This window comes from Calidris pugnax, unplaced genomic scaffold (assembly GCF_001431845.1).
Source record: "Calidris pugnax isolate Ruff unplaced genomic scaffold, ASM143184v1 scaffold64, whole genome shotgun sequence".
In the NCBI taxonomy this organism is placed as follows: Eukaryota; Metazoa; Chordata; class Aves; order Charadriiformes; family Scolopacidae; genus Calidris; species Calidris pugnax.
Window position 1 is genome coordinate 433,312 of NW_015090784.1, and position 25,605 is coordinate 458,916.

General features: G+C 45.1%; 1 protein-coding gene across 2 annotated transcripts in view; it reads right to left on the reverse strand.

Annotated features, from left to right (window-relative positions):
* Nucleotides 1–25,605, reverse strand: part of PLCE1 (phospholipase C epsilon 1) — a 110,458-nt gene that overhangs the window by 4,171 nt on the left and 80,682 nt on the right. The window contains exons 11-32 of one of the 2 annotated variants that reach the window (XM_014965836.1): nt 22,452–22,574; nt 22,230–22,366; nt 21,312–21,550; nt 20,207–20,268; nt 19,917–20,082; nt 18,031–18,138; nt 17,466–17,582; nt 17,224–17,382; nt 16,098–16,221; nt 14,945–14,986; nt 14,055–14,179; nt 13,211–13,328; nt 9,862–9,993; nt 8,423–8,713; nt 7,496–7,659; nt 6,284–6,545; nt 5,895–6,013; nt 4,735–4,863; nt 3,843–4,052; nt 2,291–2,452; nt 1,913–2,131; nt 992–1,199 (exon numbers count right to left, since the gene is read on the reverse strand). In XM_014965836.1, the coding sequence (XP_014821322.1) occupies nt 1,023–1,199; nt 1,913–2,131; nt 2,291–2,452; nt 3,843–4,052; nt 4,735–4,863; nt 5,895–6,013; nt 6,284–6,545; nt 7,496–7,659; nt 8,423–8,713; nt 9,862–9,993; nt 13,211–13,328; nt 14,055–14,179; nt 14,945–14,986; nt 16,098–16,221; nt 17,224–17,382; nt 17,466–17,582; nt 18,031–18,138; nt 19,917–20,082; nt 20,207–20,268; nt 21,312–21,550; nt 22,230–22,366; nt 22,452–22,574 (3,385 nt within the window). In that variant the 3' untranslated portion in view covers nt 992–1,022. The remainder of the gene's footprint in view (nt 1–991; nt 1,200–1,912; nt 2,132–2,290; nt 2,453–3,842; nt 4,053–4,734; nt 4,864–5,894; nt 6,014–6,283; nt 6,546–7,495; nt 7,660–8,422; nt 8,714–9,861; nt 9,994–13,210; nt 13,329–14,054; nt 14,180–14,944; nt 14,987–16,097; nt 16,222–17,223; nt 17,383–17,465; nt 17,583–18,030; nt 18,139–19,916; nt 20,083–20,206; nt 20,269–21,311; nt 21,551–22,229; nt 22,367–22,451; nt 22,575–25,605) is intronic. The other variant, XM_014965839.1, reaches the window with a different exon arrangement.

The window sequence follows — 25,605 nt, forward strand, 5'->3', positions numbered from 1 at the left end:
GACTGGGGTCACCAGACAGCAAATGTGGGGGGACTGGGGTCACCAGACAGCAAATGCGGGGGGACGGGGGTCACCAGACAGCAAATGCGGGGGGACTGGGGTCACCAGACAGCAAATGTGGGGGGACTGGGGTCACCAGACAGCAAATGCGGGGGGACGGGGGTCACCAGACAGCAAATGCGGGGGGACTGGGGCCACCAGACAGCAAAGCAGGAGAGGAGGGAACGCGACAGGGGCCTTTCCAGCATTTACTTGGCTTTTCTTTGTTTCAGGTTGTTTTGATGGGGTTTTACTGTTTGTTTGGGGCTTTATCGCAGCCTAGAAATAAGGTATGGAACCTGTCCCTTCCTAGTGGAAATGTTTTGCAAATGACAGTGTAATTTTAATTCATTTAACGTAATGATTTAGCAGTGTTATGACAATGCATGTCAATAATACTTTAATAATTATTAAGTAAATAAATCCACCCAGTTGGGTGTATGTGGGAACAAAGATGCGACCGTCAGTTGGCCACATGAGAGGGGATCCCTGGAACTGGGGGGGGTTAGTGATTCCTGTGACCCCCAGGGTGCTGGGGGTGGGCTCCTGACACCTTCTCCCTTCTCTATTTCGCTTGTTCCAAGTCAAGCAAAAGGGAAGAAATTGAGACAGAAACAACAGTAAAAATGCTTAAACATTTCTGGTAAAATTTCCACGGAGAGAAATTACCATCAGAAACTTGTTCTAGCAGCAAAGGAGACTCTCCCTCCTGGTGAGGTTATTATATGTGTGCAACAAAAACCACCCAGAGCTCTACGGGACTCTCCTGTTTATCTCGGACCAGAGCAAACAGGTAACGGGCCAGTGTTAATTAAGGGCAGTTGGTTCATTAAAATGCCTACTATAAAGCCAACCAGGAGGCAGCGTTTGGGGTTTGTTTTTCAAATGGTCAGAGAAGGGGTGAAGCCCAGCCCTCGCCCCGCTCCCACCCCGTAGGGTGGGTGTCTGGTACCTGCAGGGCCCGTGCCCAGGGCAGCGGCTCCTCACTCCACGGTGTCCCCGAGGGTCACCCCGCAGGGGGCCCTGTCCTCGCGCTGCGCCCCCTCGGGTGGCACCCCCAGGGGGGGCGAGGAGAGCCCCCGGTACTGCCGGCTGGCCTTGGTCAGCTTCCGCAGCTCGCTGGTGAAGGACAGGCCTTTCCTCTTGTCATCACGGGCTGCCTGTAAAAAATACATCGGGTCATCGGAGAGGATTTGGGGGCCGGGGGGCTGCTGGAGATACAGAATTTATGGGAAAACACAACAGTTGTGGAAGCAGCCCCCCCTCTGAACTCCATGCGGCTGTGCTCTCACGCCCAGCACCTTCTGATTGTTCTGAATACATTCACTGAAAATTAAACATCATCAAAGGTAGGTTTAGCAAATTTGGTATAAAAATCTGTGCTTATGGCACAGGAAAAGGGACTTTATTGCAGTAGTTGGTCACTCCTGGCCATTGGGCTGGTCCTGCTTTGCTGTGCCAGCAGGTTTTGAGGAAGAGCTGGTAGGAAAAGAAGCTGTTGTGAGGGGATGTGGAGGGGGAGGGAGCCCGTGCTGGGGTGACCGAGGTGGTTCTGCCGAGGAAAAAGGTACAGGAGGAGCAGGGAGAAAAGGAACCTGCTTTTTACAGGTTCTTTGTGGTCTCTTCTTCCCACCCAGCCTCGGGCTGGTCACAGCTCCCTCCCATTGGAAGCAGGGTCCCGTTAAGCTGAACCATAAAACTCACCCCAACCTACTTAATTTTTTTACCTGAACCGGCGAAAAAAGGAACCTGCTTTTTGCCATGGTCTCTTCTCCCCACCCAGCCTTGGGCTGGTCGCAGCTCCCTCCCATTGGAAGCAGGTGCCCATTAAGCTGAGCCATAAAACCTGCCCCAACCTACTTAATTTTTTTACCTGAACCTGTTCTTTGAGTTTAAGGATAAATTTTCCTGCTCCCTTCCACTTGCTTTGGGCCTGGAACACACACTCTTGATCGGAGAGAATCCTCTGCGAGGGTTTAGATGCTGAGGACTTCTTGTTGGCCGGCTCCTTCGTCACCTCTTCCAGCAGCACGTAATCGCTGGGGTTGGGGTTGCTCAGGATGCTGTAGGAGTATTTGGCTTTGCAAAGAGTCTGTTTGCAAGCAGAAAAGACCAAAAAAGAAGGAATTCCCTCAAACTGGGGTTACTGAAGCAATGGATTCCCCAGCACGTGCTGGGGACAAACCCCCCCTGGTCTGGTGTGACCCCCCCATGTGTCACTGACCCACCACCAGCCCCCCAGGTGTGTTACCTGCTGTATGACGTCCTGCGCCGTGCTGAGCCGCGGGGCTTTGATGACGGTGCGGGGCTGCTCCGGGGACACATCGTGTACCTGGACGAAGAAACTGTCCTCCTCGGGGCCCAGGGCTGCCTCTTCCCTGCCTTCCTGAAAGACGTTCCTCTCATTTAAATTCTACAGGGAAAAGGAGAGACAAATCCATGGACTGGAGAGGTAACTGACAGCTGGGGGGTCACAGAGGGCTTTTAGCACATAAAAGCTGGAGACTGCTGTTCCCCCCCACCTCTGCTTCATTAAATGCAAATCTTCTGAGGAGCCACCATGGCTTGTGTTCCTATAGAAATACCCACATTTCTAAAACACCTTCTGTAGCAGGCAAGGACCGGAGACACACATCGCACCACATCATGCAAAAATGATCACTTAAATCCTCTATTTCCTTATGTTTGCAAAATTCTGTTGTATCTTCTGTAGTGGTGGCATTAAGAGGGGAGATGCTGGGAAGTGTCCTTTTCTTTACTGGTCCCTGCACTAAAACCAGAAGAACTGAGAGAGCAAGAAGCCTGAGGGAGTGTTTTTCCCACTCCTTGTTCTTCCGGGCAAATCTGCAGCTTCATTTCTAGCCCCAAGACCTGAGGGGACTCTCTGGGGGAAGGCTCCAAAGCACAGATGATGCTCTGAGGTACCAGCATCGTGGGACAAAGCCATGGCATTGTTTTCACAGATTTGTCAAACTGAAGCTTTATCAAAAGTTGGAACAAAATAATCCATTAATAATGTATTTTTTCATTTTAACGGATCCCAAAGGATCTGTCATTTGTGTGTATAAATCTTCACATATAAACATACGTGTGTAAATATCACCATGCTCAGCCCAAGCGCTGTTATACACTGAAATGACCAAAGGAAGTGCCTCTGGAAAGGAGACAAGGGTCTTTCTCCTGCTGTTTTGTTTCCCCTCCCAAGCCTGGGCACTAACGTTGGATGTTTTGCTCACAGTTTAAACTGAAGTAATCACTCCATCCTCCTCCTTTACATTAAATCACCTATTGTATTGTTTTAGGCTATCATTGATAGCCTTTGATATTCCGCCTTTGAGGTTTTTAGACTTCTTTAGTATTAAAATCCTTTCTAATTTTTCTGAAGAGGGAAGAAGTTGCTGACATTTACACTGATTGATGACTGGAATCTGGAGTTCTGTTATCGATGATCTTTTGGTGTTAGCTATTATCCTTCTTCCTTTACGCTCATTTCCTATCACGTCAAAATCCAGATTTAGATGAAATCAGAATGATCAGAACAGCAAGCTGGTGGCCCTGACCTGCTGAGATGATGATTAACACCACCTGGCTGATGCTGGAGCTGAGGGGAGCCAGGTTGGTGTCATCTGGGGGTATAAAGTCTAGTTGTGCTCACTCAGGAGATATGTTTGTTTTCAAACAATGTTCAGAGCAGTGACAGACTCACCAAACAGTGAAACAAACACAGCAGCCCTTTGTTTCCTGGTCCTAACAGCTATTTTTAGCCACCTTTGTAAATACCAATTTATCTAAAACAGACTTACTTCCTCTCGGGTTTTAAAGAGAATCCTTCCAACGTATCCTTCTTCTGGAAACCAACTGTTCAGAAGCTGCACCAGCCCCTCGTCAGGCCCGATCACCCTCTGGAAGGGTGGTTTTCTGCATTCGCTCTTTTCTTTAGATATAAAACTTTTCTCTTCCATCAGAAAATAGTCTGCAGCACATGACTTGGTGCCTTTGGTGGTAGCCAAGAGCTAAGACAGACCACAATAAACACACAGCAATTAGAATGCTAAATATAAACACTGCATAATTAGTAGTTATAAATGAGAATGAACAAGGAGGCTTTAAGAATCAATAACTATTCAGATAGCGCAGGCGAGATTTCTGATGTGCTATTTATTATTGGGATATTTCACTCCAGGGTAATGTCCTGTTCTCTGCAGCCCAGCAGCTCAGCCCTCCCAGACAAGGCAGTGCTATTTAAGCTTATTTCTGTCCCATTTGGCTGCCCAGACAATTTATTCATAATCCCAGGACAGTACAGTCTTTTCCCACTGCTGGAATAACAATCCCTGTTGAGTGAGCTGGTTTTTCTGCTCATGAACTTCGCCCTCTAACTTTTACTCTCTATTCCTACGGTGCTCAGATTCAAAGAACTGCAGAGAAACGTTTGCCCTCGGTGTAAGGACAGCCCACGGGGGTCAGAGAGATGGTGTTTCTCATCTGCATAGGCCCAAATATTAAGATACTAAAATAAGATTATAACCCCATCCTCTGTAGCCAAGATTGGGAAAATTTGACTGAGGATATTCTGTGTTTGCAAAGTAATTAACTCCAGAGCAGCCCGTTCCTGAAGCACCCCCTGGCTGTGACCCCGCAGGGAGAGGAACACGCGGAGCGCTGCCGTCAGTCGGCAAATCTGGTGGCACCTACCTGGTGGAGAAGCTGCGCGGCCGTGGTGCCCCCCCCGACACTAAACACGGTGAAAGGCTCCGGGCCCGGGACTCCGTGGATCGTCACTTTGTGGGTGACAGCAGCTTTCCTGTCCCCCGCGCTGAACAGCTGTGGGACAACAGGCAGCAGGTCACCCAGTGAGTCCTACACAGGCCTGTTGCTGTTGTAAGGCTGCCTGGAAGACCCTCTACTGAGCGTACACCTCGACAGAGCAAAGGGAGCCCCTAAATACAGCTCTTACTGATGGTACACTACACATCAGGGCATTAGAAACCCCAACAAACCGACCCCCCGAAAGAACCCCCCCAAAGGTGAAGAGAAAAAAGGAAGTTTTCCAGCGAGAGTCCATGAACCTCCATCACTATTATCCATTTCAGCTGAGCTCAGACTGTTTGTGTTCAGAGCACGAATTACTGGATGAGAAGCCACAGCTGTGGTTTTCCCTCCAAACCACTGATGTCCTTCCCTCCTGCCCCCATTTACCCAGCCGGGTGTCTGGCCCGGGTTCAGGGGAGGGGAACACCTGCAGTAGCTCAGGAGGGTTTATCTAACACTTCAGCAAAGTGATAAAATACGTGCTTAAAGTTACTAAAACACAAGTCATCCAGGTAACCTAACACTGAGGGCTATTTAAAAAAAACCACCCACATCACATCCATACCGTGCATACAGACACATGTACTGTTACAGCTGTTAAAATATGCATGTATTTATGCAAATACAAACTCTATCTTTCCCTGTAACAAAATTCAATCTGACTCTCATTATTCCGAAGTTGTGGGCAATTTTGATCTTTCTTTTTCTGCCCCAAATGCACTGCTTATGATTGATGCACAAAGGAACACAGGAGGCAGCTCTGAACCTTCCCTGCTCAGCCCCGCTCCTCCTCCAGCACGGGAGTTCTCCAGCTACACCCAAACAATACACCCAACGCCAGAACTGAAACGATTCACCATCCCACCGTTTCAGCCGGGCGGGGGAACCTGGCTTCCCCCAAAACCCAAAAGGTGCTGAGGTACTTCTGAAAAATAGGCAAGTTTAGGAGCTGATCTTTGGACAGTCTGGTTCCAGAAGTCTTCAGACCACAGTAGTTACTGAGACAAAACCACATGGCATTCACAAAACATTAATTAAATTACCATTGATGCAGGCAGAGCGTTCCCAGAGGGACTTTCTTCCATCCTCCGACTGTTTATGAACAAACTGGAGATTTCTAAGGCTTCGTTGTGCAGGTTGTGGAGCTGGACGTGTCTGTAGCCTAAAGACAAAACACCCCTCGGTGAGCACTTTGCCATGTCCTGGTCTCAGACAGAGATTTGCTGTATTTAGAGCTACAACGTTCCATCCCTACAGGATTTAAACCCTGCAGTAACACTGCATGAGCACTCACTCTGTACGATGCTGTGAAACATGAGTGACTTATGGAGCTGCCTGGGTTGTAATATTCAATATATTCCATATTACAGGATGCAGTTAGGAACCTGCCAGACCATTCTGGCCCAGGGTGTCCCCACAAACTACACTGTACCTCTTTTTAGGGCTTTCAGGGGAATGATCCTCTGAGCCGTGACGGCCGAGCTGTTGTTTTCCACCACCGCGAAGCGAAGGAAGACCAGGTCCTCGAAGTGGACGCGGAACAGGAACTGCTCGTTCCACATGGGGTTGAGGGTGTTGCGATGGATGGGCTTGGTGCGGAAGTGGCAGCTGTCCAGGGGCATCCCCAGCACGTCCAGCTCCACGCAGGGGCTCCCCGCGCTGTGGCTGGGGCACACGTTCTGCCCCGACACGATCTGCAGCCGGGGAGCACACAGAGACACCCCTCAGTGCAGTAACGCCTGCACGTCGCGATTCCCAGCTCAATAGTGTTTATCCCACTCCTAAACTGATTTAATTACAACGCTCCCCTACTCCTGTCATTGCCAGGGCAGTAATTGCAGAGGCAGAGCTGCTTTACCCCCCCTATCTGTTGCTTTGGCCTCTTTCCTCTGAAAAAAATACACTCTACATCACGAGTGTAACCATTCGAGGCACCACCCCCCCCATCTGTTGCTTTGGCCTCTTTCCTTTGAAAAAATACACTCTACATCACGAGTGTAACCGTTCGAGGCACCTGAAAGTTAATCCAGGAAGAATGTACCAGTAATGTAGTCAAAAAGGATCAGATTTTCTTCTCCGTGACTGAGGGTGGTGGCCCTGGCCCCCGCGGGCCCTGGCACGCACGGCACAGGGATCGGGTGTGCAATTGCAGCCGGAGAACTCACTTTTTCTGACGCACTTCCTGGAGGGAACTTGCTGCTTAGAATACCTTTTGGCCATAAATCTATGAATTATATATCTTATTATATGACTTCTAAAAAATACCATCTTAAGACCCACTACAGCTTTTCGTAATGGCTCTTTGTGCAGCTCCCCAAGCGTTCACACACGTGTGAAACACCCGGGCACACGTACAATTCCACACAGTTGTGCAGTCCCAGGGAAAACGCTTTCAGGACTGGGTTTCTACAAATATTGTGAAGGAAACAGTGAAAGTAACTATGGATCCCAACCAGTCAATAAAATAAAGACAATGGTTTTCTCCTTCCCCTCCCATCTCTGTCAGCCATGCCAACCCTCAGAAGTACAGGCAACAACTGAAGGTTCAATCCCTTCACAAGCACGGCTGTAATTCTGGTTAAAGCCTGGGGTTAAACATCTTCCATCTGCCTGGCTGTAGGAAAATCCCTTTCCATGTACTTACTGTTAGGGAATATATAGCTGGCTCCTTGTTATCGAGATCTCTTTCTAACGGAGAAAACTGCTGGTACATGGAACAGCTTTTATCCCACAGAACAGGAGGTTTCAGCACGTATCCGCAGCCACCATTGGCCTCGAACATGGCGGCGTTGAGCTGCAGAGGAAGATCTGGGGGTAAAGGAGCCAGAGCTGACCGAGAGCAACGGCACGATGCAAGAACTGTGACAGCGAGGGCAAAGACATCTTTAAAGTATCAGGTTTTTTAAATTTTAGTTGTGTACCATTGAGTCATTCTTGGTTTTCAGAGACAGCTGTAATTTATGTAGCCCATCTATCCAATACTTAATTACATAAAACTGTAAGGACAGTTCATTCTTTTCTGTCCCCTTCTGTTGTCTTTCTCTTGCCTGCACCTATTCTGGGAAGTTTCTTGCTATTTGCCCTGAGCTGCAAAATGAAAAAGCAGTGACTGTACAGCTTCATAGGTGACCTAATGTATCCCCCCATTGAAAAGGTGAAAGAACACAAAATAGGATAGAAAGTGGCCTACAAATGTTTGGATCACCATTAAACCAGCATCCAAGGAGGCACTTCTAAGCTCAGTTCAATAGTTCAGTACCTTTTGATACTTGAGACTATCAGAAAGGGGTAACAACTGCTTGAACTGGGGGAGTAAAACAACCTTCAGCAATAAAATAGAGATAAAGGAAGGTGTTGCTGTGCTGTGGGGAGATGTGCTGCGCTGGCACAAAGCTCCTGAGCTCTGGGACGGCTCCTCTCAAGGACCAGATTGTCATGGCTGCTTTGGGGTGCACTGACAGGTACGTCCCCTCGGGACAGCAGGGAAAGGCAAACATCAAGCACAAATTCCCCGTTTCAGGGCTGATTTCACACGGAAGGTGTAAGAGGAGGTGTGTTGGTGGGGCCGTACCGTCCGTCTGGTAGTTGAGAGCCACCAGCTGCACGCCGTGGAGCCAGAAGATGAGCGGGTGGGGGTTGGAGGAGTCGATGCGGGTGGCAGCGGGGTAGGTGCGGAGGAGCTGGCAGGCCGTGTGCTGGATCAGCTTCTGGGAGTAGCGCCGGCACAGCCGCTTGGCCGCGTTCTCGTTGAGCGAGGAGATGTGGTAGCACTTGGGCGTCCTTATGATGGCGCTGAGAGAGGCCGGGGAGCTGTACGGGGAGCAGGGCTCCTCCCAGCTCGGCCGCATCACCTCGAAAGGGCCTGCAAGAGAGAGAGCACCCGCAGGGTGCAGCTGCAGAGCCACGGACACCAAAGGTTCCGTGTTTTCTAGTGAAGTGTGTGCGTGTTCTTGGGTTGTGGTGGAAAAAGGTGAGCCTGGAAAGTGCCACTGCTCAGTGTGTCACATTCCTTCTGATACAGGAGGAACCGTCCATGAGAGGCAACATAATGTTTAAATATTGAAGGGATTCTGTGATTAGATGTGCCAGCAACTGTCTAAATAAGTAAGTACTTATCTGGCATTTGCTGGAATACAATAAAGGAATAAAATTCCATTCTTCTCAGTTATACATTTTACACGAGGAAGGGAGGTGAGATGGAAACCTACCTACTAAGTCCCCAAAGAGGCAGCCTACAGAAGCAGGAAGAGTCAGGGGACAAAGCCAGCAAAGTACCTATATCCTTTAGAATGAGGCACCACACTTCATTTTTAGGACCCTGGTCTCTCAAAGGAACCCAACCCCTCTGCTGTAGCCCTGCCCTTAGGCTGAAAGAAACGCAACGTTCCTTGAGCCAGAAAACAATTACAAGAAAGGGCACAACTCTGTAACTCTCTGTTCATGGCACCCGCCTGACAGGCCGAGGATCTGGGTCTCATCCCCATCCCAGAACCTCTTCTCTACTTTCTCTGTATTTCTTTACATCGGTAGGCAGAAGTACAATTTCTCAGTTCACAAACTGAACCACCTGCAGAGTCTAAACACATCCAAGGTGGAACATGGGAGTTTGCACAATTACACGTTTGGACTTGGCTGAATTTTAAGCAACTAAGTCCTACTTCAGACACTAACAATCCTCTTCTGGATCCAGCCCAGAAGTTCTGCCTTCCATTTGTACTTTGAAAATATTCATCCATACCATTTAAAGTACAAATTTTCAGATACATCACTTAAAATATATGTTGCTTATGAATTAGGGTCTTTACGTTTGTGAGCATAGATACATATACGCTGCTTTAGAACCATTTATGAATTAGGGTCTTTACGTTTGTGAGCACATAGCCCCCCTGCAGCAGTGCTGCTGTACCAGACAGAGGGGTCCCAAGCCCAGCACCCCACAGGCTGAGCAGCGTTTGATCTCCAGCAGCCGGGGCCGTCCCGCGGGGCCGGGGCAGACGAGGCTCCCGTTACCTTTTCCAGATGCCTTGGCGAGAGCAGCCGACTCCCCGGGGCTCAGCCGGCCGGCGTTGGTGCCAAAAATGGACTTCCTGCTCTTTCTTTCTTTCCCTCTGCTAGAGCCAGATGGGTTGAGAGTTGACAAGCCTGTTCCCATAAATGTAGAATAAATGAGCCAAAAAACATGACCAAGAGGGCACAACATTTTCCATCATATTTCACATTATTTTTGAAGGCATGAATACTCCTGTTATACAGTACACAGGGCAGGCACTGTGTTTTTCTCCATAATTTAATTTTAACATCTTTACATACCTACATGTCTTTATGTATGTATATATTATGTATATTTATACATATAGTGTATATAAAAACTTACATGAAGCAACACAATACGCAGTTATCTCTCTGTGATATAACTTTTCTCCATTTTACGTTTTGGCCTGAGGAAGGTAGTGGCTCTGTCTCAAATTACCAAATGGTCCTAATTAATACTAAAAAAGTCTGCAGTAACAGTCTCAATGTATTCATCCCTAGCATAATTTAAAAATTCCCTCCTTTCCACGGCAGCACTAAATCTGTACAGCAGTGAACATCACGGAATTCCCCTAGGAAGGGATACCTACAGAATTACAGAAATGCAAGGACAGGATTTAAAGAGATAATGTAAAGGAAAAAGCCCAAATGCTGTGGGTTAAACACTTTAACCTCAAGATGTTTTCAGAGTTATCTTCTTCTGGTTAGAATTTGTATTTCAAGAACAGGAAATATGGTAGGTGTGCAAAACCCATTAAGCATTTAGTGGCCAATATGCACTGAAAGTGAAGCTGGAAAGCTCTAGTAGAGCTATTAGTCTAACACACACATTCTAGCAAAATAATCATTAAAATCATGACCTAAATCCCAGTGAAGACCAGACTTAATCCCCCTTAAAGCCATTTTCTTTTAACTTGGAGAGAGCACATGGCAGACCGAAATCAAAGTCAAAAAGCACAATGGTTACTGTGACTCCCCAGCAGCGAGGTGTGGGTGCTCCCCAGATGTGCTTGTGTTACAGAACAGAACCAAGCAAAACCACTGTGACTCATGAAACGACCCTTGGGAACTCATACCAACTCACACCTGGCAGAAGACAGTTGTGGATTTAATGCTAATTTCACCTGCAAACACACACCCTCTCATGAAGCACACACTGGGCTCCTCTCCTGAAGCCTGTCCACAGCTGTACCTCTCAGCTCCCAACCCTCACACCCCCAACATGCACCCAGTGAAACCGTGCCCATAGCCCCATTTAAACTGGACTCCAAGATATAGCCTCACCTATACACAGAATCATCAATTCATGAAATAACAGGGGTTGGCAAGGATCTGGACTTCATCCGGGCCAGCTCTCTGGTCAAGGCAGGACCAGCTTTGATCCCACCACACTGCACGTAGATCCTACCACACTACCATGAGTGTTTTGCATGTCCCTACAACCCCTACGCTATATCCTTCGAATTACAGAATTTAGTGCTCTTCCCTCCTGTTACACAGAACCACACTGTGTTCTGCTCTTAGAGCTTTAACCCAGAGGATGGCAAATTTCCCTGTCCTTATTCTAACCGTGTCAGAGTTTTAACCCAGAGGACGGCAAATTTCCCTGTCCTTATTCTAACCGTGCCAAAGGAACAGGTTAAACTGCCGTTGTCACCTCCTCACCATGAGTTTCAGACCAGCAGCCAGTTAGCCTGTGGGTCTGAGACCCTGACAAAGAATTTACGGAACTTTTGTACGTAGAGTGCTCTTTTTTATGTTGAGTTGAATTTCTTGAGAGGGGGCAGACACTCTGAGACAAGGGAGGTGGAGCCTGCACTTCATGCTGGCTTAGCTCAGGTGCCTCCCTGCTCTCAGCTTTCCCTGCCCATTGTGTAAGGACCCTCAGCAGCAGGGCCACCAGCCCGGCCTCCAGCCCGGCCACCAGCCCTGCCGGTGGGTGCCCACCTGTAACCACGGGAAGCCCAGAGCACAGGCCTTCACCTTCCGAGAAGGTGGCCACGGGAGGCTGCACAGCCTGGGAGAAGGCAGCATTTGTCTCAAAGGAGACAAAGTTTGTTGGAAAACTAATTTCTACAGCTCCATGTGTTCATCAGCAAAAGGAACTCATTTTCTTAATTGTTCTATTCGCGCTCTCTTTAAAACAAGAGGAAGAAATCTGATGAGGAAAGCAAGTATTCCTTTTATAACTGAAATTACATTAAAAAAGCTGAAACATTTTAAAGTTTTCTTAGAACATCAGTAGATCTTTGTGTGTCAAAATGCTTGGAACAACTTAAACTATGTCTGTTTAATCTTGAATATCATTCTGCAAAAGAAAATATTTTATTTGAAAGATATCTCCTGCAGATTTCATTAAAAAGAGTATCAGATTTGAATTTTTAGAAGTTATTATTTTTACAAGTGACACCTACAATTCTGAAAGTTATAGAAGATTATAAAAGAATGTCTCTCCATTTTTCAGCATGTTTATCTTGCCTATCTGACACTATTTTCTGTTTGGTTAGCTTCTCTAATCTGATTATAGTTCTATTTGTATAAGATCATGATTTGGCAAAATCACTGACTTTTCCACAGAGAACCATTCCATTAAAAAGCAGATTTTTCATTCAAAACATTAAACACATCAATAAACAATAAATTCTCAATTTAAAAGTATTTATGTGCACAGTATGAGCCAAAACACACTCGAGCTCATGTTTCGGTGCCGCACAAGTAACTCCCAGCGATCCCCAGGCCCGTTACTCCCTCTCCTTCCCCTCTGCAAACATTATCCTTCCTACCGTGCACAAGAAGCTTCTCCTGTTTCCTCACCCCCCCCATGAGGGGTGTGATGTGCAACCACCTCTCCTCACCCACCCCACCCCACACCAGAAGGCTGCTTTCCCCCCCAATGGCTCCCAAGAGCTCACTTCAGAACCGTGACGGGCTCTTCCTGCACCGTTTCCCCAGTGCTCTCCTCTCTAATCCAGTAGGTCCTTACATGGAAACTTGGAGCTCTTAAGATAAAGCTTTCTGTCCTCTGTCACTTAGCAGCACAGCGGTTGTGAACACTGGCAAATCTCACTTTTGTAAACGCTGTAATACGACAAACAGTACATCTTCACGTAATTTATGACTTGTACTTCTCAGCCAGCAGCTATTATTATGTCGACTACCAAATCATCAAGAGAAAAGCTCCTCGACTACTTCAATTTGAAAATGCTTGTACTAACTCCAAACATAAACAGAACATCTCCAAGAATCAGAGAGCTTGAAGCCATGCAAGGGGGCAGTGTCCTTACCAGGGAACTTCACAGCTTGGCAGTAAATGACCAAGTGTCCTTACCGGGGAACTTCACAGCTTGGCAGTAAATGACCAGGTCCGACAGCTCCGGGGCGATCTGTCTGCTCTCCTTCTTGTTTTGTGGAAGGTAGAACTCTTCACCCAGCTCCATGTCATAAACCTACGTGATGATTCCAAGAGCAGACAATAATACGATTACTCAATGTGAAAGTACTCTCGTGTGTCCTACTTATGTCCTCAAAGTCCTTTCTCTCCTTCCTCTCTGGTTTGCTGTCCTCACCTGGCACGTCCCCATGGCAGGTTTATGCCCAGTACCTGTCCCTGACACCGCTGCAGGGGGCAAAGCCTCAACCAGAACCCATTCTACAAACACACAAAACTCTAGACACAGGTCTGTGTTCAGGAGAAGCTACAATTTGCTGACCAGCACCCCTCTGGCTCAGTTGCCGCGTGATTTGATAATGGCAGCATGGCTGGCTGATGCCCCACTTCGGTTATTTAGATTCACAAAGGTGCTGAAGGCCCAGGTGGAATCTTTAGTTCCATGGATGTTAATGGAAATGAGGGATTTAAATAAACCTCTGGGTCTGGCTTCAATGAAATCTTCCACTGAGAGTAACAACAACTAACATTTCCAGCCAAGCAGCCTGTATATCCAGTGAGCCCCAAGGACTTTTCTCAAACAGCATGTTGGGCGTTTGTTCTAGTTAATCTTGTTCTAGTTAATCTATTTTCTCTGGTGCGGTTCCACGCCTTCTACTATTTGTCTTCATTAAAGCGCATTTGCCATCCTATGTCTCAGCTACATAAACTGCTCAAACCCCTCTGAAGCTGGTTCTCTATCAAAGTGTGGCTGAGAAGAAAGGGGGAGGAAAAGCAGAACTACCTTTCCTTTATTATTGTAAGTAGCACAATCAGCCTTCTTTATTCGTTTGGCAGTCTCTTCATTATATTCAAACTGCAGTTTATCACTTGATAATTTATTCTCAGGTCGGTCTTCAAGAATGTTATCTAAAAATCAATGGGATTTTAATAAACATAAAGCCAAACAGTTTCAACTGGAAACTTAATTTGAATTAACGATATTTGTGGACAATGCTGTGAATCTTATCTGAATAACCAGATGCCAAAATAATGCATTTACTGGTCAAAGCATTCTTTTCTAGTGGTAACTTCCTACGTCAAAAAATTAATGCTTGGCTTTGGTTAATATGTTGCACTTCTTTTAAAGCCCATCCTTTTGTGCTCAGAAGATGCTTAAAAAACAAAATCATCTAATGAGTTAGGCTTTGCCATCCGAAAACAACTGATATTCCTCAACAACAGAGAATTGCTCAAGCCCAAACACAATTAACCACATCAAACAGGTACAGGTCTTTGTACAGCACATTTTGACTTTCCTCTCCTTATATTCACCGTGAAAAAGCATTTTTTATATCTATAAAAATTCCTCTTAAAAGCCACATGTTTATCAGAGAATAACACACCTACTGATTTGGCCTTTCTGGACCAAGATATTGTAACTGTCACAAAAGGAATGGTTTTATTTCATTCCTGAGATTCCTGATGCTTTGACCGTACTCTTTTTATGCATAATCAGTGTTGTACATGCAGCCTTTTAACAGCTCTTGCCAGTCAGCAACACCAAAAAAAATAAAAATCTGATTGCAGTTTTAACATGAATTAGAAACCACACATTCCCAGGGTCCCATTTAACAGGCTGGAGATGCAGTGCTGATTTCATGCAGTTAAAATGCTCAACCAAACGGCCTTTACCTTCCTGGCTGTTAGGAGCAGGAGAAGCATTAAGGACATCAGCTACAGGGAAACGGAGTCAGAGAGGGAATAAGAGGAAAGGAAATTAAGATTTACAGCCAGAGAAATGAAAATTAAGTGTCAGTTGTAAGACTATTAGCCTTACACAAACCTCATGTATCAGTAAGGAAAATAAAACTGAAAATCTTTTAGAAAGTTTACAGACTGTTATTTAGATTAGTTTTGCCAAAATATTAACATAATTAAAGATCCCAAAGAATAACCATTGTAATAAAGCAGTAAATCATGCTGCAGACTCCTTCATACACCGGGAGGTGTGCATGTCTCCTGCCAGCTTCAGAGTTCTCAAACCTTCTCCTAACTAGAGCCTTGCTCAGACACCACTGGCTGCGGTTGGCCTGCAATACCTCCCCGGCAGGTCTGGTAACAAAGGTCTAAGTCTTTCACAGCAATTTACATCCACACGACCTCCACCCTGTCCCACCCGAGGAGTGTTCTCAAGTAGCCACTTAGGCCAACTTTCTAGCAAAAGGCAACTGAAAGCAGCATCGCACCAAACTCATACATTTTCCTATTAGCGTAACTAATACTGCTCTCCCACAGGCAGTGTCAGCTCCTGAGCAGCATTTGTTAATTTTGTGACTGTTTTTTACATCATTAAACACAGAAGCGAGCAATGTAAATAAGAGAGCAGCTGGAAAAAAGCCCTGTGCTGCAGGACATGCTCCAGCCTCACATCTTCTCCAAACACGGTACCAAGAACTTCAACGGGTACCCATCACACATAGGGGTTTCACTGCACAGCTAGAACGTGCCCACCTCCACCAGACCATGGGCCCATCTAACCCCGCTCTCTCTCCAGGACTGGGAGATGCTGCTGAAAGAGGGCATCCATCCCCAGTCCTGGTCCACTTCCCTGGTACCACCCAGCAGCCACAACCGCTGAACATTAGGGATGTTGGACCCTATATTTCTACACATAACATTCGGTTGTAAACCTGCCAAGAATTGGTCCAATCCCTCTTTTCAATCTGCTGACACTGTTAGCCCCCACAATTTCCACATCGTTCCTGAATGCAGAATTTACATGCCTTACTCCTACAATTCTAACAACAGCAATGTAATAAGTAAATATATATATATATATAGTTACCATCAGAGAGAGACTCGTAGTCATAGTCGTATTCATCCTCTTCATCTTCTTCCTCCTCGTTGCTGGGTGTGGGGTTGCTGGCACCGTTGCTGGCCTGTGCCTGCAGATGTGCCAGCTGGTGAGCCTGCAGCCACAGAACCACTTATTACATTATTGGTAGGGGTTTTTAAAAACATCACTGTTTGCATCTTATTTTATTTATATGAAAGCACTGAATATATACATAATGAGAAGTAAGATTGCTAAGATCGAACTAAAATATCATCTTAAGGGTTTGAATATAAAGAAAACTTGTATTGGTAGAAAAACACCCAGTAAGATACGAAACCTAATTAATTATGGGAAAATGTCCACTTTGCACATTATTCAGAGCAGAACTACGTTTTTCCAGTCCGAGGTATGCTGTTTTGGAAAGAGTTTAGAATTGTTTTAAAAGATGGAGAATATCCATATACTGGTACAATCAGTGTGTTTTACTTGGTCTTATAAAAGAATTCAATTCTAATACAATTGTGTTTACATTTTGGGTAAAAGCAATTTGTTTCCAAGATTCAATTTAATTGCTGACTAACCACAGACATTGTTAAATTGAGGCTACCAGAGATGCAGCCCTTATTTTCAGAAACCAAAAGAATTGTCACATAGGTATAAGTACTGCTTGAATAGCAGAGTCCTCCTGAAAAGGCAGTCAGAGTATTTCCCTGGCTTGAACATGAAAAAAGAAACAAAGCAAAATTCTACTGAAACTGCCTCAACACTGTATATATACACAGGCACTCAATGTATATCACTATTTCTCAACCAACAGGAACAGCAAATGTCACAGCCCCACAGTGAAACTTCATTTTTGTTTATCACACAGGGCATGTAGTGCTGCTGATCATAATATTATGAAGTATTATAAAACTGAAATACACTGTAAGTTTGTTATGCTGTGTCTATACTTCACTATATGTCTTGTCTAATACTTATTTGAAAGCGTTGCAATCCACTGAGAGTCTTCCAAGCATGAATATGTGTTAGATTATTCTGCTGTACATACTGGAATGACAAAACATTCAAACACAAATGAATAATTCCTAACAAAAGCTAGGTCTCACTGCTTGCTGTGCAGGAAGGACTTTACCTTCTGTTTCAATATATCCACTGGCGTTTGATGGGCTTTCAGCTTCTTGTTTTTCAGCAGGATTTTTCTTCTCAGTTGGCCAGGAGATGGAAGCATGGGATCATCAGAAAAGTCACTCTCAAATAAGAACTTTGTGACCAGCTTATCTCCAAATACATTCTGAAATATCAAGGACATGTGATTATATTATGGAAAATCCCAAGGCACGTGCTTAGAACAATTTACCACAGTTTATGGCCTACCTTGAAAATCTCCGCCATCTTGCGCTGCTGCGGCAGGGAGCAGTGGTTTTCTATGGAGATGATGATTGGCATGTCGGAGGTGATGAACGCGTTGCGATCGATGGCTTCAACTACCTCCTGTGGGAGAGCAAGAACGGACAGGGAAAGAACATGTCATTATTTTCCAGTGTTCTGCTCACTTTTGTTAGTTGAGAGGGGAGAAAGGGGATAAATGAAAGCATCTGTTTTCCCCCCTAAGAAGTAAGAACACACAATTTGCTTTCCAAACAAGCTCCTACAGATCAACCTGGCACCTTCTTACAACAGAACTGGAAACAGCTACTTACGGTAGTTATATTGGAAATAAAAAGACAGAAAATGGCATTACATACGCTACCAAAACTAATTTGAAAAGCATGTTTATAATTGAGGAGTTCATGTCTGACACACTCCAAAGTTCACATTCTATCAAGAATTAGCCCATTAGGATTTGTACGCTTCTAGAAGGTAAATTTCTTCCTTCATTAGAGAAAAACTTACTGATCTTCCTCTCGTTTTTTGTTTCTATGTGCAATTACCAGCATACCTTAAAAGAGATCTTGGTAGTAAGAGTGTGCCCATGATAAATGATGGGCATCCCATCGTCACCATCCCAGCAGTCCAACTCTACGCTCCTGCAGCCTTGTAAAAGGACCTGCAATGCAATCAACAGTGTCAGCACGGACAAGCCACAGGCTCAGGCCAATAAGCAGAAGCTGGACATTGCAGAGGTAAATGAAAGCCCAGCCATTCAGCACAAGTGCTGGGAAGAGCGATGTGTGGAGTAGACAGAGCCCAGGGACACCGCAGTCCCCACCTAACCACAGTCACCAGGTGGAGAGAGAGCAGGGAAAATTAAGAAAGCATTCATATTCTCAGGAGAAGTACCATAAAGCTTGGAAATTCATGGTGTCTTACAGGACACATGGACTCTGTTTGCCAAAAGTGCTTCTTAATGTTCTGAGGGAGAGAGACATTTCCATATTTCTACCTGCAAAAGCAGCTATAAACTAACACGGCAGTTTATTCCAGGTTGCCACCGTGACACCTTATGGGCATGACAACTGCAGTTTGGTTGCTGGTTCTCTTTGCTGTTGTTGTTAATCCTTTAAATGGAAGATGGTCTGGTCTGAAAATAATGTCTTATGAACTTCCATGAGGATAGTTAGTATGGAAATGTGCCGGGCCATCTAATTTAATGATATTAAGCTAATTTACATTCATCCATCCATCCACCCACCCACCACGTATTAATTTATTTATTTTAGAAAGCCTTACTTGCTAGAAAAAGCCTGAAGAAAGCAAAGAGGATGGATGGAGGGACCAACACGCTACCCCATCTGTTGGCAGCCCAGTTACTATTGCTAGCAATATTTACCATGCCTGCCATTGAAGAGCTATCTCTATTACAATTAGATATTTCGCTGAAAACCAAGATCTCAACAATCAAAACCAGCAAAACCATTCATGGACAAAGAAAAAATTACTTCTACTATCAAAACCGAAATAATTATGTTTCGGGCAGTTGTGTCCATCAGTCTCCTGTGGGAGAGCCAGGACAACGAGCCCCTTCTCTGCTGGAGACAACTACTGAGAGACAGGAAGAAGCTTTTCTGCATCACACAGGTTGTGGAGCCAGCTGAGCTCTGTCCCGCTCCCCATCCGTTCCCAACACAACACTCACATCACCCCACGCAGGGCTGCCACAGGAACCTCCTGCAACTGCCTTACTCGGTGCAATCCTGTCATTTGGGCTTTCTTAGCACAGCTCCCCCCCCCAACTCCAGGGGAAGCAGCGCAGGGACCCCAGATGAGCCCTTCTCCGTGGTGAGTCATCAACATCTAAAGTCATGAAACCACCGCTCACAGGAAGTTTGATGCTTTCTCTAGCATTTGGTAAATACACAGAGACACAAATTCATATAAATATACATATCCACACACACAAACACACACAGAACCGAAAGCCCCAGGGAGAAACCCTTCTCTTCCTGTGCACCACCGACCAGGCATAAAGTCTGGAAAACTGCAGAATATTCCTAGAAGTAACGTTTTTAGAAGTTATAGTTCCATTTGAAATTTGTCTCTGCAGTGCAATGCACAGTATTTGAGTGGTGTTTTTGACATCTGAATGAACTAAAATATTAGATCAGTCTTTCCTGTGGGAAAGTCTAATTTTAGTAGGTTGGGTCAGACCGACTGGTGTCTAAATGCTATGAATCTCAAACTAAACCAATTTTTTTTTGCCTTAGAAAAGGCATCTGAGCACAACTGTGCTTACGGGCAGCTTTCCCACACATCATGTTTTCCAAGGTTTTTGCAAGCAGGGGTTGAGGACATCTAGATTTTCAAAGCAAAAAGGTCATGTTTCTGTGCCCTGCCAGTTAAACAAACGCGTTCACGTTGAGCTGCTCGGGGCCCGGCCCCACGTACCTGGCTGTAGAGCTCTACCGAGGACTCCCCTTTGAGCTGGTGGCCCGTCAGGTACGTATTGTGGGAGGACTCAATGTAGTAATAGGACAGTGGGAAGTGCAAGTCCTCGGCATTCTCTTGTGACTCATCGTTCTTGGAGGCAAAGTTGTCTTTATCCATCAAAAATCTAGAGGTGAGAAGATGTGAGGAAGTTTTATGCTGCACTGAGTATTGTGACTGACATACAGACATCAATACACTGCTGTCATCTTTATACATATATATATATATAAAAATTAACACATAACTACCTTGCAAAGCCTTCAAAAGATAGCAGCCCCTGCTGGCACATATTCACACTGGGTTCAAATTTCTATAAAAGGAAGAAATTCAAGAGAGATATAATAACAATTCTTAGAAATACAGCTTTTTCATATTTCCATAGCGTAGCGTGCCTATGGAACTAACCAGTTAGTGTGTAAAACCAGTGCTTTTGTGGATAAAGTAACGAGATGCCTGCAGTATGCTCCTGCTTGTTTTACTAATGACTAAACATGCCCAGGGAACTCCCAGTTCAGAAGTTCCATCCCAGTTCCATCCCAGTTCCATCCCAGAACCGCTCCGGCTGGAGGGAGGCTGGGAGTCCCCGAACCCAAGAGCCGCAGAGTTGGCACCTGAGCTCCAATTCCAAAGGGTCTATGACCAGGTGTCCTTCTCCCGTCTGCTGCACTTCACCAACCAGCACCACTGCAAATTACAGAGGCGTGGGGAATGCTAACCTGATGTCTCCTTAGAATTTCTGTCTTTTAAACTTTGCCATTTTATATTACATGTTGATAGCTCAAATAGACAGGTTTCAGCCTTGAAGTGAAGACTTAACTTTAGATAATAATGCATTTTAATTATGCACGTTCGGAGGAAGTAAAAATTTTCTACATACTTTCTATTCACTTCAGCCATTGTACATAAGGGAATAAAATGCCCATGTTTCCTCTGGAGGATTTTTTATAATATAATAAAAATATGTGGAAATGGTGGGTTTTAAAGTTCCAAACTAGAGTTAATCTCTATCAAAGGTGGTCAAAGACATGGAGAAAACAACGCACTGTCATGAATACTTTTCCCAAGTGGGGATATCCCTTCCTGATAAAGCACATACAGCCAATAAAACTGTTTATTTGTGTGATTTTTTTTTTTTTTTTTTATGGACACATTTATGGACATCTGCACAATTTTATAGCCCAGAATTAAGATAGTATTAATTTTTAAATTCAAGTATACTGTAGTGACAACATCAGTGTGGAAGGAGATACCCAGAGATTTCTGCTATTCTGAAAAGGGGGACAATGCTGGTGGGGAAAACCAAAGTAACAAGAGTTCAAGTAAAAGGAGTTGCACAACGTTTGTATCACAGACCTGGATAATACTGAGGATTTCGTCATAGGTGCAGTGTTCTCCTTGGCAATTCACCAGGAAGTCGTTTAGCTGCTGGATCCCCACACCAAATATTCCCAGGGACGTGCTCTCAACACCAGTACCATTGGTCACGATGCTGGCAGCAGCAATGGCATCGGAGATCTGCCTCTGGTTGTCCGAGAGCTGCTGCCTGCTCTTGATGAACAAACCCAGGTCTGAAACATTCCTAGTCAACAAATCTTAAAAGAAGAAAAGACAGGAAATATAAGCTATATAATAATGTTTATTGCATATACTGTGTAGAATATCATGTAATATGTTATATGTATGAGTATCTGACTGAATATTTTAGGACTGACATAGTAAATTAGAACAAAAGCATCTTGTTTCTATTCACCAATAGAAAAAAAGAGCACTGAGTGTGTATGCAAACAGTGGGAGCAGGCTATAAGTGTTCAATTACTATAAACAAAACCCTGGAACCTTTACCATGGACTCACAGCCTCTCACACCGTCACCCAGGACCCTCCTGCTGCCCCTTGCCACCACGTGCAGCCAGAAAACCCACCACATGAGACACAGGCACAGCCTCCCCATTTCTCCTCCCTACATTTGTGTTTTAGCTCTTCCACAGCTCGTTCTCCAGGCACAGAACCCCATGTTGGGCCCAGACACTCAGCAACAACTTTTACTCCTCTGCTGTATCAGTTACAAACATATCTGGCTCACGTAAAACAGGAATGCTTTTCCTCCCTTCACTTCTGAACAAAGAACCTGTCTCAGCCCCTGCTAACTAGGTGTTAGTGGATGTATGGCAGCAATCCTCTCCTCAAACTTGTAACTGACAGCTCTTTACGAGACTCACTGAGACACCTTTTCTTAAGGCCAATAACTGAAGAATTTTCCCCGTTAACAAACCTAAATCGGGCTGGAATCCACTGCTATTTTCATCAATCTTCAGATTGGTGTAAAGCGGAGCGGGCTCCAGGCCGGACCGATTGCAGGGCACAGCGTAGACGTCAAAAAGGTCTTTGAGATCCTTGCGGCTGCGCACACTGAGGAAAGATCTGAAAAGTTCAGTTTTTGCTCTTTTGTAAACTTGGATGAATGAGATCAGTACAGAACAAAAATATATTTTACCTGAAAGATTTGAAGAGCTCTACAAACTCCACAAAAGTCATGTTACTGTCAGACACCATGAAGTTCTGGAAGCCCTTCATTCCTCCTTTAATGCGCCCATGCCAGCTACTGCTGCTCCATGTGCTGCATCAGAAAGAGACTGCTGTAGTTGGGTCATGTTAGATTTCTGCTTACTGAAATATTACACATTCCTGCACTAAACACTTCATTTGTGCTCTCCTTAACACATTTATTACCAATACCTGGAAGAAGCAAAGTATCTTATGAGATGCTTAATGACTGTTCGTGCCTTCTTGTTTGATGGCAGCTATTTTTTTCCCTCAAGACAAGGGCAGACTTTGCCAGAATTAATAATGCATATCCATGCTATTTAAAACTCTGCCATGTGCAGAAGGGCCTGGTGAAAATGGCACAAATGAAAGCATTTTCATTTTCCCTTTAAAGAAAACTCTGGCAGTGTTCTTGTAGTGCAGGCTCTTTATGAAGTTTATTGAAGATTTGCTGAGGGAAAAATAAAACGGATGGATAATTCCTTAAAGCTCTACACATCAAAGTAAAATAGTAATACTCTGACTGGATATGCAAGAAAACCAAATATTTCCTTATGCACCTGGGGTTTCTTATATCTGGAAGCATTAAAGGTGCATTTTAAGGCACATAACCCTTCCACTTTCTCGGAACTCAACACTCTGTCTCCCAGCCCGTGGGTTTCCAGATATTTCCCAACAACAGTCAGGGTTACCATTTATTTCAGTTGATAATGCTCAATTTGTTTGACATTACTATGGCAAGTATTGACATACCACATATAACATTTTGGCTGAAATAATTCCTAACATTTTTATCAGACAAGAAAAATAAACCATGGTAAGGAAAGTCTCCTGGCTCCAGAAACCAGTGGAACTGCAGAGTACCAAACGGAGCAGCAGATGATAATGCTCAGCATCTCACCGGATCTGATCACTAAAGAGTATCTTCCACAATCCTTCCATGGGCAATAAATACAGGTTGTTAAAAAAAAAGGCAAAACCCCCAGTATCACCACCAACCAAACCTGTAACTGGCAGCAGTCTGGATTACACCTGTACACAGCTAATGAGAGAGCCAGTTTATTCTCTCCACAAAAGATTCCCCTTCTCTAATTTTCCACATCCTGTTCTCTGTTTCCTGGTGGCATCACCACCCTTTCCCTGCTTCCTCCACCTCACAGGAGGCACAACATTTCCAAAGAACTTGGGAATTGGCTGGATGCCCATCTGCTTTGAGAGGGTGAGAGAAGACAGCTGCAGGCTACCTGTGCTTGGAAATCATCTGGACACCTGGATCATACAAGGATTTATTCCCAATGTAAACTATTCATAAGGGATCACAAACAACAAGGTTGTGAGTTATATACGTAAAAAGAGCATATTTCATTCTCTACCTATGAGAATTACTATTATTTAAAATGTACAACATATTGCTATCATTAGATATTTTTTTTCACTTTAAGAAATTTTAGTTTATTTGGCACTTCTCACTCGGTGGAGACATTGATGTAATTTACGGGTCAGATAAAGTTAGTGCACATATTACACGGCAAGAGAAAAAGAACTAGAGACCTGTCTTGCCCCCTCCTCCAGCTGTCACACTGCAGCCCACCACCATTTGTCACCAGCTCAGCTTTCCCAGCGGGACCCTCAGCTCCCTCCCCAGCCCTGGGTTCCCTGAGGGATGTGCACAACCCACTCGTGTCCAACCCTGCCTCCAACTACGGAGCCTTCTCAGGGTTTGAGTCCAAATCATGAGTCTTAATCTGAATTAATAAATTCTGCTGCCTCTAATCTGTTCAGAGCCATACAAATGCGTACAAGCGCTCCCACTGGATCCTGTATTTCCTGGGTTATTTCATTATCCAGGTTGTTCCAACTTTCTGTGACTTTGGAAAATGGATACTTCACTTTATCTTAATTCATAATGCTACTGACAAAACTGGTTGGGTATAACAAATATGTAATTTGATTTTTAGGAAACTGCAGAATTAACAACAAAATTGGAGCAAAAAGAAGCAAAAGATGTCTGTGTCCAGCCTGTGTGGGTTCCCAAACTTACTCTGCTTGTGTATCGCTGCTGTTAAGGGCAGCAGCTTCCAGGAGGAATATTGGGGTGCCCACAGTCTACATGTACCATAGACCTTGTGGGCCACTCTCCCCATCTGCTCCCCCCTCAGCTGTATCTATTTTGCTAAGATGCTCCTGCCATTTCTTCTGAGGGGGGCAAAAGCCTTGAGTTCCCACTGCTCTGCGCTGCCCAGCAAGTGCCTCAGGTCTGGGCTGGTACCCCATGGTGCTGGCCTGTCTCTGAGACATCATTTTCATTTCTGGGGTGTGCTGTACCTGAAGTGGCTGAGACAAGCTGTGGCAGGTATTATTATTTCCTGACAGACCAACGTTTATTTACCATAACACAACACAACAGGCCATGCCAGGACCGTGGGTGCACTGCCTGAAGGTACCATCCGTGCCGGGCGCGTGTCCTGCAGGACAGCACGCTGTCGTGGTTTGAGATGGAGCACACCCTCCATCCATACCAGCTGATTACAGAAGAAGTAAGAAGGGTGGTACGGGGCTGGGGAGAGCTCCACTGAGCCACGGGGTGGAATTTCCAAGCTCTGCCAGGGAAAACCTGCCATTCCTCGGGGAGGCCACGGCGCTGAGCTGCAGAGGGATCTGTACAGGAACCCAGCACTGAGAGGATTTAGAGGAACATTAGCTGTCCTTCCCCTGGGAATGGCAAGCTCTCTGTTGAGCCTTTTAATCTCATTTAGAGAATAATAATTATTTTGGCATGAAAGCAAAAATCAGATTTGCAAAACAGAGAAGCATTTTCTAGAGGCAGTAAAGCAGTACTTCTTTAGTTTAATGTAAAAGAAAGCTGTTCCAATCCTTAAAAAAGAGAAATGTCTTACAGAGATAAATCCCAGTCTGGTATGTTCATTCCATGGATGTGAATGACAGCAAAGAAAGTAAGTAAAGAACTCGGTAAGAGCCTCAGGAAGCAGAAGAAGGGAGAAGTGGCCAACCACAGATGTCCACCGGTGGCTCTACCACCCACACCTATTGCCAAACCCCATTTTTTTTAAGTGTAAAAAAAATCCCTAAGAAATACACAACAT